Raw genomic sequence first — 15,326 nt, forward strand, 5'->3', positions numbered from 1 at the left:
GCCACATTCTCTGGCTGTGTTAATTAGCCAGGCCTGTTGCTAATAGGTCTCCAGAGATATTTTACCAGGATCAGAGAGACTATTTTTAATGCCTAGAGTGGGAAAAAAAGCAATACACAGGCTTTATAAATCTCACAGAAAAAAAGTCTGCCTTCCTCATAGAATCATTCTCCTTGTAATTTAGATTGTTTTTCCCCCCTAAAACCAGAACAAAGGAATATAAAAATCAAACTTTTGTAATTCAAAGCGAGTTATGAAAATGCATTTATTTTCCCCCACTTACATAATTCAATTCAGTGTTCTTATCCTTCAACGAAACTGTTACTGTTATTAGCCAAGTTTATAATCAATTTATAGCATGAGTTTATAATCATTTTCTAAAATTCTGTGGATCTCATCCATGGAATTGATTTGCTCTTCAATACCATTTTCCCCCCAGGGACTCATTGCTCATTTACACATCTAGAAAGTAATGCTGCCATCAGAGGTGGCAATGACCAGGAGACCAGAGTACCCCCCACAGTGTCTTGGATACCCAGAATTTACAGGTTGGGGCTACAAATCACAGGGGTCCAGTTGCACTGAGCAGGACCCTCTGTTCAGTTGGCTACTGCACATCCAGTAGTCACACCCCTCTGCTCTGACACTGTTTCAGAAACTGCAGTCCCACCCACCTCCACTTTCACAGTTAGGCTCAGTGGTATAGAGGGAGGATGGCAAAGGAAAGAGAAAAGGATGCAAGAGCAGAAATGTCAATAAACATTTTTATATTTGGATCTTGCAGAAAACATTTTCCCATAGAAATCGTAAGTTAGTATATTTCAAACTTCTTTGAATAGAGTTCACAGGAAGAAAAACAATGAAGGTACTTAAATTTAAAGTATTATGACTTTGAAAAAAAACCTGGCAATTTCTACAGATGCTGAACCCTCACATAGTCAGTGACTTGGCACTTCTATGTCTGGGTATAAACCTTTACCAAGTAAAGGTGTGTGGATATGTTTGCCTAAAGACACATACTAGAATGTTCATAGAAGCACTGTTCGTAATAGTAAAAATGTGAAAACAAGCCAAATGTTATCTACAGGAGACTAGTAAAAATGTATGTGGCCACACAATATATAGTATGTGCATTGTAGGCCGGGTGAGGTCGCACATGCTTGTAATCCCAGCACTTGGGAGGCTGAGGCAGGAGGATTGCCATGAGTTCGAGGCCAGCCTGGATTACATAGTGAATTCAAGACCAGCGTGGACTACACAGTGAGCCCCTGCCTATAAAAACAACAACAACAATAACAACAACAACAACAAAAACAAGACCAGTATGTGCATTGTGTACATATATAATAAAACATTAATAATGAACAAACTACAAGAATATTATTTTCTCAAAGATAATACTATATAAAATAAGATAGACAAAAAAGAATATATAGTACATTTCATTTATAAAAAAGTTTGAAAATAGGCAAAACTAATCTATTGTTACATACCTTGTATTGCAACCCACAATGTACAGCATCTATGTAACTGAATTGAAAAAATAATGAAACAGTTCTTATTATACCTAGAACACTCTGAGTTTTCTCTTACTCAATTAAAGCTTTATGCTGACACACTAAATAGATTTTATAATCATTAATGGGATATGACCTATGATTTGGAAAACACAAATATTAATGCTGGTTAGGCTTCTGGAGTAGTTCACATTACCTAGTTTCTCAAAGCCATGGTTTCCTCTTCCCTTTAAAGAGGAATGTAATAGTATCCATCTCAGATGGTGACTTAATGCACTTTAAGCTCAGCATAATGAGGCACATGAGTATGTATGTGCACACATATATGCTTCCATTAATAGTTTAATTTCCAAACACATCCACTTCATTCCTTCTTTCCTTTATTTAAAAAAATAAATGTTTTAAATCCTTACTCAAAATACAAACAGATAATGTGAACTAATCTTTCAGGGGAAATTTAGAGGTGACTCACTTCTCTAGGGAAGATAAGTTCCAAGTCGACTAGGACTTCTGGGATTTCCATCTAAGAGTGGGCTTCCTAGAGTTGTTTCTGCATGTTTCTTCACATCATGCTCCACTAGGCTGTTTTCTTGTGTACTCTGGCCTTTTTGGCAAAGCCTGAGATCATTTGGGCATGCACAGTACAACTGTATTTGCACAATCCGTTTTTAAAAAGTCATCTTAGCTTGGGAAATGTTGGCCACTGCTAAGAGTAAGCCATCCTACTTGGTCATGGGGTCTGACCAGCCCCCATCGCTTCCTCCCAACAACAGGGGCTTTATCCTCTCATGCAAAAAGACCAGCTGTCAGCTTAAATTTCCCTAATCCAGCCAGATCCCAACCCGGCCAATCAACAGTCGCTATCTGGGGGAAGCCCATCTGTGAAATGCAGCAGTGCCCTTACTGGAATGACATGTCATAAAAATTAGTTTGGGCACTAATCTAAGGAAGCTTTGTACTGAGTCGAGGGACTGCAAGGTCTCAGTTGGCATCCTTCTCTTTGTCAAAGAGCTGGATCAGATGAGAAGTGCAGAGCTTGAAAATACAGTGAGTGCTCCCACCTCCTGGTTGCCCCTCCACCCCCATGTGGATACTGTCCTCAGATGAAGGGACACTCTTACTCATACCCCCAAGTCTTCTCCTCCAGGCAGCTGGTTGCTCTGTCATCCAGAAGGGCTAAAAACATGGATAAGTGGAAACATATTGCTCTCAGTGTCCTGCCATCCCACCCTGTGTATGTGTGCGTGTGTGTGTGTGTGTGTGTGTGTGTGTGTGTGTTAGTTCTTTAACGCTATGATTATATTATTAACTCATGGCCCAATTTGTTTAAAAAAGGAAAAAAACCCAAGATTATCCCTAAGATTCTCCTGGTGCAAGTTTTCCCTCTTACCTTTGGAGAAACAGTTGCTCCCAAAAATATATTTTTTTGAACTGCTGGGAAAAATAAAGAATTCAGACTTCCACTTTTTTCTTTTTGTTTGTTTTTTGTTTTTGTATTATAATGGCCACGGTGACTTCTTCCTTCAAAGCTCTTGTTCTGACCTCTTTGCTTTCTTGTGGCCTTACTCTCCTCCTACCTTCCCTTTACCTCCAACTCTAGCTTCTTTGCATCCTCCCATCACAGGATCACAGAAAGACTCAGAGATGAGGGCCCACACCTAGGAACCACGCAGAAACTGACCTACAGGTGGGTGCCCTCTCCCCTCCAAGGCTTGCTGAGCATGGTCAGAAATGTAAAGAGGCCTAAAATATAGCTCGCCTTTCAAGAATCCTGAAACTTGGATTAGGGAGTGATTTTCCCACATACAAAGATTGCTAACTCTTCTTTACTGACTATTAAGGTAGAGAGAGCAAAAGCTTAGCAAAGGCATCACCTACCTGACTCCCCATGTGGTATCTGAAAGTCTTCTTCTCACTATTTCTCCATGTTTCAATCACATTTATTCAGGGCACAGTGGTTTATATCGAGGACCTACTATGCTCCAGGCATTATAGGATGCATTTTATTGAGGCTGCATAAAGTGTGCACCAAGTTGGTACCGACCAGTTAAAATCTCATTGCGGGCCTCTTTACTTTGTTAATTGACCAAACAATGTACTTTGTGCCATTTTAAAAGTCACCATGTTATTGATCACAACTTTTGAATTGTGTTTTCAGGCAATCTCATGAGCATTTTCACACTTGCTCATTTTTATATAGTCTCTTGCTTAATTTTTCTTGGTAGTATAGATCCTTTCCTAAAAGTTTAGAAGTATGAGTTTTGCAGTAAACTTTTTATTTAAGCATTATCATTTTATAATAAAAAGCCCTGAAGTTTCTTTGTTTTTCAAAAAGTATTTTCCTCACACTAATTAGAAACATTTCTGACTTAATTATTTCTACTTCTTTTCTTATTTTAAACTAGTTTTTGGAATAAAGGAAACTAAGCTATGTTTTGGCCACATCTCTTCTCCAAGGCTATGCAATTAATCAGACTGCCATTTTTAGATCAGCCTGGAGGCTGAGCAGGCAGCTTTGTAGCTTGAGGGGCCCAGCAGGTTTTTTTCTTTTTTTTTTTAGTTGCAGTAATAGAGATCCAACCCAGGGCTTCATGCATGCCAGACAAGCTCTGTACCACTGTGCTATATCCCCAGGCCCCAAATACATTTTCTAAGGACTTTGCAAACACATAATAATGTTAGACCAAAAAAATTATCAATTTGTTGGTTAATAGCATAAAGCATATTTATGCCATTTTATGTAGTGAAATTTATATATTATACCACTAAACAGCAGACTCTCGTGGTGTTTTGGAAAGAGTTTATAATACTGTCTAAAGTAAGGTTGAAATTTATGAAAACCAAGAGAGAAAGGAGGAAGACTAAAAACATTTTATTTATTAATTCATCAGTCACTTATTTTCTTATTCATTAAAGACCACACTATTGCTTCATTGACACATTGCCAAGCATTATAAAATCAACCAAAATGCATGACATTTCCCCAGCTCTTGTGATTTCTTTTATGCTCCCCTCTGACCTTCCCCACACTACAGGTGCTGTCCCAGTACCAGCTAGCTGATCCTTACAATGAATTCTACAGGAATTTGTGGGATGGAAAAATCACTGGAAGCTTCCTAAGGAAATGAGATATAAGTCTTGAGAGTAAGATTCACATTGCTATAAAAGATCCTTCTCAAGACATTCCCATCAGGCCTGAAAAGCTACGTACTCCAAGAAGGTCTACCCCAGTGGGCCCCAATTACTTGCTTCCCAATGACCATAACCTATGTTTAAACTTTCTATCACCAGCTTGAGTTATATGGAAATTTTTACACAGGCATAAATAATAAATAGCATGTTTCTCTGGTTTTTCCATTTTTCTTCATTCGATCTTATTTTAAACTGCTTCAGAAGAGGACTACATCTGATCTCTAGTCCAAGGGGATCAGATATACCTACCTCATTGACAGACAATGAAAGAACCATCAGAGTATATGAATTTAATTTCTTGTAAATATATTTGTGTGAGTCTGGCCAGGTCCAGGAGTGAACTGAAAAATAAAAACATGAGAGACCTGTCACTGGGTGTTGTGCCCAGAAAGTATTTGGAAAATATGAAATCAATAAGGGTTTGTCCTTCCTGGTTGTATTGATCTTTACTAGTTATAATGTAGTATAAATGCAACCATAAAATCAAAGGGGAAGAGCAAAAGGGCCAGAACACACAGTTAGGTAATTCAGAGGCAGCAGGCTTCTGGAGTACAGGGACAGTGGCATGGTCAGGGCAAGAGTGGTGGGAGACACGCTGTGGAGGGAACAGAGCTGGCGGAGGCTGGTACTTCTCTGGGTCCAACTGATGTCAACGTTATCATGTAAGGAGACCCTGAGAGAGCACAGAGCTGTGAGGGTGGCTGGGTTTAGTTTCTTGTTTAGTTTTCAGGCAGATTTTTTTTTTTCGGTACCGGGGATTGAACTCAGGACCTTGTGCTTGTGAGGCAGACTGCAGCACCACTGAGCTAAATCCCCAGCCCTTTTGCTTAATTTTACATGGGTTGACTTTAAGTATTAATATCTGCATAGAAACAGTTACTGTGAAGCAAGGGAATTCTCAGCAAAGCTTTCTTGCTTTTGTCGTCCTTATCCTAGGGCTCTATCATGAAAATACAATACAGGCTAAGCCCGATAAATCAAAAAGCAGGAATTCCTATAAAAATGGAGAATTATGAGCTTTTGTGCATGTTTCTCTAAGATTCATTAAGAAATATGACCCAAATCATGAAAATGGAGAAAAAAATTTTATATATATGTGTATATATATATATATATTTTTGTTTGTTTGTTTGTTTGTTTGTTTGAGACAGAGTCTTGCTATGTGATCCAGGCTGGCCTTCAACTTACTGTATAGCATAAGTTGGCCTCAAACTCACAGTGATTCTCCAGCCTCAGCATCCCAAGTGCTGGGATTACAGATGTATACCACTACATCTGGCTGCTGCATATTTTTCTCAATATGCTTGTGTAAGAGTCATCTGAGAGTCTAGGAAAAGGTAACACTGTCTTACTAATTAGGACACAAGCTCTGTAAATTTAGATGCTATCCTGAAAAAAATACTACATTAAAACTGATTTCTGTCCAAAAAAACCCCAACACCTCAATTGTTATGGCTTTATTGCCCTGTATGACTATTACACATTTGATGTCTAAATTTACAATCTTATTCCAGGATTTTTCTTTCTACTGATAATACATACTCAATTTTCATAAACTGTTTTGGACCAGCATTGTCCTTCTGCTGGTTTTATAATTTTTTTAAATTAATTTTATTGGTACATTTTAGGTATACAATATAATGACATTCATCATTGGAAATTTGCACCTTTACATAATCTCTCTTCATTCTTATTTTTTCCTCATTCCCTTCCCCTCTCTTCAACCCCTCCATCCCTCCTATAAACAAACACTTTGTTTCCATTTTTTAATTTTCTCATATTAGTCCCATTCCCTTCTTTACTTTCCCCTACCCCTCCCACTTCCCCTTCCCCTTTGCCCCTTTTCTTCTTATTTCACATTATCTATTATATCTTTTAGTCCTTATTTATTCTTTCAGTTTCTCACACCAGAGAAACTATTCAGTACTTATACATGTGTGTCCTATTTATTTCACTTAAGAGTATTCCCTCAATGTGCATCCACTTAGCTATAAATGTCTCTAATTTCTCATTTTTTATGGCTGAGTAGTACCCATTTTATAAAAAAAACACATTTTCTTTATCCAGTCTCCAGTTGATGGGCATTTGGGCTGTTTCCAAGTTTTACCTATTACAAACTGTGCTGCTATGAACATGGGTGCACATATATCACTGTGGTATGATTCTTTTAATTCTTTGGGGAAGATCCCCAGCAGGGAAATAGCTTGGTCAAGTGGGACTTCCAGTCCTAGTTCTTTGAGGTATCTCCATACTGATTTCCACAGTGCTTACACCAGTCGACACTCCCACCAGCAATGGAGCAGGGTTCCTCTTTCCCCACAGCCCCACCAGCATTTGTTATTGGTTGATTTCACGATAACAGCCATTCTTTCTGGAGTGAAGTGGAATCTCAGTGTTGTTTTCATTTGCATCTCTTGAATGACCAGTGATGTTGAACATTTTTTCATGTATTTCTTTGTTATTTCTACTTCTTTGTCTGAGAAATGTTTGTTCATTTCAGGTGCCTATTTTCAGATTGGGCCTTTAAATTTGGGAGGTCTGATCTTTTTAAGTTCTTTGTAGATTCGAGATAGTAGACTTTTATCTGAGGAAAAGCAAGTGAAGATTTTTTTCCCACATTGTGGGTTGTCTCTTCACACTGCTGGTGGTTTCTCTTGCTGTGCAGAAGCTTTTTAATAAGAAGAGATCCCACTTGTTGATTGTTTGTGCTAGTTCATGGCCAACTGAGGTTTTGCTCATAAAATCTTTTCCTATGCCAGTGCCTTCAAGAGTTCTACCTAACCTCTGTTCCAGCCGGCTCAGCATTTCTGTTTTAATATTTAGATCTTTAATCCATTTTGATTCTAGTTTAGTGCATGGTGAGAGATATAGTTTTAGTCTTTGGCAAGCTGAAACCCAATTTTTTGAGAATCATCTATTATAGAGGCTACCTTTTCTCCAGTGATGGTGTTTGGCTCTTTTGTCAAAGATGTGGTGGCTGAGTGTGTCTGGGCTTGTTTCTTCATCTTCTACTCTATTCCACTGGTCCTCGGGTCTGTTTCTTTGCCAGTACCATGGTGTTTTTATCACAGTAGCTTTGTAGTATACCAAGATGGGGGTTGTGATACCCCCTGCCATGTCTCTGTTGCCTAGAATTGCTTTTGTTATTCTAGGTCAGTTCTTGTTCCAAATGAATTTTTGCATTGTTCTCTCAAGGACCGTGAAGTATGCTGCTCAGATTTCAGTTGGGATTACATTGCATCTATATAGCAGTTTTGGAAGTGTGGCTATTTTCACTATGTTGATTCTTCCTACACCGGAGCAAGGGATGTCTTTCCATTTTCTGATATCATCTTCAATCTCTCTCTTCAAAGTGCTACAGTTTTCAGAGAAGAGGTCTTTAATTTCTTTTGTAGGTTGATTCCTACATATTTCAGTTTTTTGCATGCTATTGTGAAAGAAATTGTTTGCTCTATTTCTCTTTCAGTGAGTCTGTCATTCGTGTAGAGGAAAGCTATTGATTTTTGTGTGTTGACCTTGTATCCAACTACTCTATTGAATTTGGTTATTAAGTCTATAAGACTTTTGGTGGAGTTCTTGGGGTCTTCTATATAGAGTATCATGTCATCTGCAAATAATGACAATTTGACTTCTTCACTTCCTATCTTTATTCCTTTCATTTCTTTCTCTTGTCTAATTGCTGTGGCTAATGTTTCCAAAACTATATTGAACAAGAGTGGTGATAGTGGATATCCTTGTCTTGTTCCTGATTTTAGTGTGAAGGGTTTCAGTTTTTGACCATTTAGTATGATATTGGCTGTTGGTTTTTCATAGATGGCTTTTATCAGATTGAGGTAGAGACCATCTATTCCAGTTTTTTGTAGGGTTTTTATCGTAAGTGCATGTTGGATTTTGTGGAATGCTTTTTCTGCATCTATTGAGATGATCATATGGTTTTTGTCCTTGGCTCTTTTGATATAGTGTATTACATTGATTGATTTGCATGTGTTGAACCATCCCTGCATCCGTGGGATGAATCCAACTTGGTCAGGGTGTATGATCTTCTTGATGATCTTCTGTGTTCTATTTGCCATTATCTTATTAAGGATTTTTGCATCTATGTTCATTAGTGGCATTGGCCTATAGTTCTCTTTTTCAGTTGGGTCTTTCTCTGCTTTGGGGATCAAGGTGATGCTTGCTTCCAGGAATGAATTTGGGAGTATTGCTTCCCTTTCAATTTCATGGCAGTAGTTCCTCTCTAAATATCTTGTAGAATTCGGGACCTGGGCTTCTTTTAGTTGGTAAGTTTTTATTATGTTTTCAATTTCATTGATTGATATTAGGTTGTTTAGAATTTTTAAGTCTTCTTCCTTCAACTTTGGTATTCATATGTATCTAGGAATCTGTCCATTTCTTCTGTGTTTTCCATCTTATTGGTGTATAGGTTCTTGAAGTAGGTATTGATGATCTTTTGCATTTCTGCTGGGTCTATTGTAATTTCACCCTTTTCATTCCTAATTGCATGGATTTGGGCCTTTTCTTTCCTTTTTTTGGCAAGGTTGGCTAAGGGTTTGTCAATTTTGTTTATTCTTTCAAAGAACCAACTCTTGGCTTCATAGATTTTTTTGTATCGTTCTCTTGGTCTCCATTGCTTTGATTTCTCCTCTGATCTTTATAATTTCCTCCCTTATATGAGCTTTGGTTTTGTCCTGCACTTCTTTTTCTAGAAGCTTGAGGTTCAGCATCAGGTTGTTAAATTGGGCTTGCTCTGTTTTCCTAATGTGCATATTCACTGCTATGAATTGCCCTCGTAAGACTGCTTTCATTGTGTCCCATAGATTCTGATATGTTGTATTGGCATTGTCATTTAATTGAAGGAACTGTCTGATTTCTTCTGTAATTTCCTTTGTGACCCATTGATTATTCAGAAGTGTGTTGTTCCGTTTCCATGTTTTTATGAATTTTTTGTGGTTTCTTTTGCTATTGATCTCTTATTTCATCTCACTATGGTCTGATAATACACAGGGGATAACTTCAATTCCTTTGCACTTAAGCATGTTCTATGTGTGAGTATGCGGTCTATTTTGGAGAATATGCATGTGCATCTGCTGTTTTTTTAATTGATGAATTTAATAAATCTTTGATACATGATCACTATCTATTTGTATAAAAGTTAAGATTTTAAATTTGAAAACTATACTTTGGCAAACCTTAGAATCTTGACTTGTTATAATAGGTTTAATTTATTGATTCATAAACATATTGCAATGTTTCCTTGGTGACACTAAGGACCTGAAAATATGGCAATTAGCATCTATGATTTATATTTTATACATGCATAGGACCTTTAAGAGGAAATAACCAAGAGGATCTGGCATTTTTTAAACCATTAAGCAAGATTTTAATACGGTGAGAAACAGACAACAGAACCAAATACACTTTTAATTGGCAATAACTGTTCTATTCTGCAAAGGTGGTCTTGTCTTGTGCCATGCAATTATGAAATTCTTGCAAGCCTTCACGTTAAGAAGCATTTCAAATAGAAAGAGGAACTGTTTAAAAAATAGATGTCCTTGGGGAAAGATTTTCCGTTTCTCTCTTCCCCAAAAGGACTTATAATTCATTTCAGCTGCTTTATATTTTTATAACACTGTCTTTTTTTGTAATTACAATGGAAAATTGATACTTAAAGGGAAAAATAGGGACAAAAGCCATCTTCCCTTGGTGAGGCCTAGCTAACTAACCTCCGCAGTGTTTCATGTAAATCAGTGTCCAAAGTATTTTATTATCTGCCAATATTTTGTGGGAATCCTGAAACATCTGAGTTAATGTTTTTCTTAAAAATAACATGAAATCAGTAGGTAGATTAATTCAAATTATTCCAAGAGATCTATGACAGACTTGGATTGAGCTAGACTTAGAAAATTTTTTCCTGTTTCCAGTTATTCTTTCTTTATAAAGCATGCTACATCTCTTACAGTGTAACACCAGTGCATAATACAAATTTAAATTTGCCACATATACACCAAATAAAGATTATTGAGTTTCTTCTACATAGAAGACATTGGATAAAAAGTACTAAGTTAGTCTCTACCCTAAAGAATCTTACAATTTAGTTGGAAAGGCAACAGCCAAACAATATCCCTTTGTGAAAAGTCATAAATATACATTTTGATATGATTACAGTTTAGTTTCTATTTTAGCAGATCTTCATAGCCTTGAGCTGTAGCCAGATAAACTATGGTGTAAATTCTCTTATTTGGGATGAGATATGACATAATAGCACCTGATGTGTGTGTGTGTGTGTGTGTGTGTGTGTGTTTGGGCACTAAATGTATTTTAAAATGAGATTGATTTTTCTTAGGAACAATTTGGAAGATAAACAGAAAAAAGTGCCAAAGGAATAGGCTGAGGCTGGTTAATCATCCCATTTGCTCATTAACAAGCATGTCCCAGAAAGTGACGGGTTTCATGAAAGAGGCAAAACACTGGCTGAACTCTTAGCAGAGTAGGCATTAAATATGTATTCACTGAAATGAATTAAAAATGTATCAGCAGTGAACCTTAGGTTCAGAGTTTACAATCTAGGAGAGGAGCTGTACATCCAAATAATTATTAGCCAAATAATTATAACACAAAAGAGCAAATGGTTTGCATGTAAATGATACAGACAGCGAGCGTGGAGGGCACAGCACAAACAGAGATTTCTTCCAATGGGGGGCACAGACTGCACTTGGGAACAAAGTGGTCTGTGAGTTGGAGATGTCAAGATGGGTAAAATGTGGACTTATGATGACTTTGTAGACAAATGAAGATCTTTAACGAATGCTTAGAGGTAGAAGACACTTTGATTTATTCTCCTATCAAAGCTGACTCTCCCCACACCTACAGAAATGTCAATCACTAGTTTAGTTGTAGCAACAGCTGCATAAATATTAAATGCTTGCTCTTTACTGAGCCACTCACTGTGTCCTAAGTTACTGACAGAACATAATCATCCAGCAAGACTGAGACAGAAAGTATAACCATCATCCCCATGTACCAAGGAGAAAAGCAAGGCTCTGAGATTGCTGGAACTTGACTACCATAGTGAAGAGGGAAGCGGTAATTTGGTCATAACATTCTAATGTCACAGCTTAAGAAGTTTGCCTCTGAGAGTTCTTGAAATAGTTGTCTTTAACGTTTCCACCCCCAGTTAAGTTTGCAGAGTGGTAGATTGCACAATTATAAAACTGGTCTGGGTCTTGGTCCAGCCTCTTATCTGGTTGCCAGGTATCATCTACTTCTTAGGAATGTCTTTCTAGGCCTTTGTTTGCATCATTTCAGAAACAGAGACCTATGGAGTATTTAGAAGGCCCTATTCCCATGACCTAGAAATTTCAACTCAAGGCCAGAATTTGTTTTCATTGTTAACTTACTCTTCTCCTTATTAATTACTAGTTTTGGAGGCCTTTAATATCTGAAAACATTTTAAATCTTGTCCTAGAGCATCTAAACTTTTCAGATTTTTAAGTGATTTGTTCTTTCTTTGTCCTTATTTAGAAATATTGTCTCAGACTCAATCCTTAAATCACCTGGGATGTCACCATTTCTTAATTACTATTTTCTTATTATCTAATTTTCCATATATCTATAAGATTTAGGAGATTTATGGTCAGAAATTGTTATAACTTTTCTATTGGTCACCCCAGCAATTGCACCCAAAGAAGGACTTGTCTCTACAACTAAATTTCCCTGGTGTAACCATTGATGGTAAACCTTACCTTTCTAGGGTCCTCTCTTAGTATCATTATCCCTGGGTTTTATTGCTATTCTCATCTCTCTCTTGTTAAAACAGGATGCTGTTTATTTAGATTTAATAATTAATATCTAATTAAATATCTCCAGAACTGTGGGGTGCCTCTATAACCCTATACAAGAGCAGAAAGCATAATGAATTAGGCAGCTAAGACTTCTTACTTACAAAGAAAATGTAAGAAAGAAAAAAAGAGATATTTCCCCTAAAATAAAGTTAGGCAGAAAAGTTGATTTTTAGCAGTCCTGAAAGGTTAGCATACTCCCACTCTGTACCACAAAGTCTCTGCTTGATATATAACACATTTAAAACAATTAGGAAGGGCCTAGATTGTTCTCATGAGATTATGAGCCCAAGATAGCAAAATATTTCTGCTGTTCATATCCACTCTCAAGGAAATTATCTTGCTATATTCTGAATTTCTATGTCCCTTCACTCAGCTTATTATTCAAATATACTTTCTTCATTCCATCAACAAAAGTGTTTCAGCATGTATTATGTGTGAGTTGTTTGCCAGGCAGGCTATCCAGCCATCCAAGGCGGCCACCTTTCTCTTGGGTACAACCTCACAGGATCCCAGAAATCTGAAATCCCATCTCAAAAGGATGAAAAAAGAAGATCAGAAAATAAGTTTCTGATTAATGAAGAAAATGTTTAAAGTATTTCATGGTTGGTTTTCATTCATTACAGTACTTTAAATGCCTTAATATTTGTGTAGCATTTTTATAGATTACAAAGGACTTTTATGAACACTGGTAGTTAAAAGTCATCATTCAGGGTTTAGATAATTTATGTAGATCTTCCTCACTATGAACTCCTTGAGTGAACAGACTGTCTTATTAAGGTTTATGTCTCTAAAATGTGTCCCAGGTCCAGGTATGCTGCAACAGCATAGGGTCCGAAGGTGGGGAGAGCAGTGGGAGATGAAAAAAATGGAAACACAATAAGAAAGAAGAGTACATACCAAGATTATGCTTGAAAGCTGGGACCAGATGGAACCATATCCTGTTGAGAGCTAATGGCTGCCTAGAGTCCAGTATGCTCTTTATTTATAGTGTAAGACGAAAAGGAAGAGAAGGCAGGGTCTTGTGATGGGGCATGCACAGAAAGGGAACAAGGAAGAAGAATGCGTAATGTAACTGTCTCCTGGGGCTGTACCATCTAGGGTCTACAATCTCAGTCAAACAGACTGTTTGACTATCTAGTTTATGGAGGAGAAAAGGACTAGGGAGGGGGTGAAGGACCATCTTCAGGCTTGGCCCGCAGAACAGGTACAGAATCAGATCTCAGTGAGTGATTTTGAATCCCATGCTTCCAGTTATACACATGTAAGTTACTCCCTCCTGATTTGTAATTGGGGCTCTTTTTACTCTCTCTTCTCCATGCCCAGTACTGTTATTACTTAAGGCACTTGGCAGAATGTCACCCAGAAGTATCAGGCTGGACTTAGAGTGTATACAGGGAAAATGCCATGCTACCTAGCCACATCACCACTTCTTGAAGCCATAGAAGAAGAGATTTTGTGTCTTCTTTTATTAAATGAGAAGTTTAATAAAGACACAAAGTTGTTAGCTGGAGAAAAATAGTGAACTGAAAGAATTTCGTGTGGAGACAATAGTTTCATGATGATTAAGGTTTCAGAACTATCCAGACAGATTTAAACAAAGCCAAAAAAATGACATCTGAAGTAAGTACTTCCTTAACATGCCTTCTTCAACTACCCTTCGTAGGACAATTGGTAATTTATTTTCACTTGTATTATGTATTCCAACAGTATGCCTAATAGTTAAAAATGCTATTATATTTTGCTAAGCAGAATATAATCAATAGCAGGTACAACTACCTAGCATTTCGGTCTCTGGAAGAAAGCAAGATAACAAGCCAGTAAGGAACTCATATGAGAAGCAAAGGATCTGTGAATCTCTAGAGAGTTTTGTCTGAGTTCTAACCTTGTGATAAGATTATCAATTGCTGTTTGTCTTTCCTCATTAAAAATATTTAATATTCTGATTTTTAGTTCCCCTAATTATCTATGTAAACATCCTTGGGAGGTAATCCAAGGCTTAGATATCCAAAATGTGGAATAAATATTGGCAGAAAAATATAGGAAATAATTTTAGATACTTAAATCTAAATATTTTCCTGTGAGATCCTGGAAAAGTCATCTAACCTCTCTGAATCTTTTTTGAACTTCAATAAAAACATTTTTGAATTGGCCCACTTGACTTTTTGTATGAATGCCATAGGAATAGGATTAATAGGGATAAAATACTTGGAAAAATTTTAAAAATCTATTCATATATTGTATATCAATTTTATTTAAGATGTTTTCTCTTCCTTTCTTTACTCTGTGTCAGCATTGAGTAGAAAAAGTTGTCAGTAAGAAAGAACTGAAAAAGTCAGCCATGAAAAAGACAGCTCCAGATCTGAGAGAAGTCTGAATAAGTTTAGGCATCAAATCTAAAAGAAATTAATCACTTATTCCCCCAGCTTCCTCTTTTCTCTTCTGTTTGATTTTGATGGACATCTGGGTGGATGAAACCATGAGTATATGGTGTGGTAAAAATATTGTGAAAATATTGTATTCATTTACCCTACCGATTTAAGAAGCAGAAAGAGGAAGTACTGAAGAATTTGGAAGAGTGAGTTACAGTAGTAGATGTGAGCAGAGCTACTCAGAATCCTGAAGGGGCCCAGTAATTCCCAACACCTTCAGTGTCTGTACACACACAACCACAATGACCTCCCACTATGTGCCAAGCACTTTTCTAAGTGGAGGATACACACTATCAAATGAAAAATAAGTTCCCTGCTTTCAGAGATTTTATATTCTAATGAGTGAA

The 15,326-nt window shown here is 37.1% G+C and overlaps 1 protein-coding gene across 3 annotated transcripts in view; it reads right to left on the minus strand.

Annotated features, from left to right (window-relative positions):
• The window catches only part of LOC147824571 (uncharacterized), a 47,196-nt gene extending 33,624 nt beyond the window's left edge, over positions 1-13,572 (minus strand). For 2 of the 3 annotated variants that reach the window (XM_087189406.1, XM_087189405.1), the window contains exons 1-2: positions 13,448-13,572; positions 4,959-5,050 (exon numbers count right to left, since the gene is read on the minus strand). In XM_087189406.1, coding sequence (XP_087045532.1) covers positions 4,959-4,963 — 5 coding nt within the window. In that variant the 5' untranslated portion in view covers positions 4,964-5,050; positions 13,448-13,572. Of the gene's footprint in view, positions 1-1,493; positions 1,531-4,958; positions 5,051-13,447 lie in introns of all 3 variants that reach the window. The other variant, XM_087189404.1, reaches the window with a different exon arrangement.
• Positions 13,573-15,326: the final 1,754 nt, after the last annotated feature.

Source organism: Heterocephalus glaber, unplaced genomic scaffold (genome assembly GCF_053883595.1).
Source record: "Heterocephalus glaber isolate CG9 unplaced genomic scaffold, H.glaber_assembly_v1.0 deba00001538, whole genome shotgun sequence".
NCBI classification, from domain to species: Eukaryota; Metazoa; Chordata; class Mammalia; order Rodentia; family Bathyergidae; genus Heterocephalus; species Heterocephalus glaber.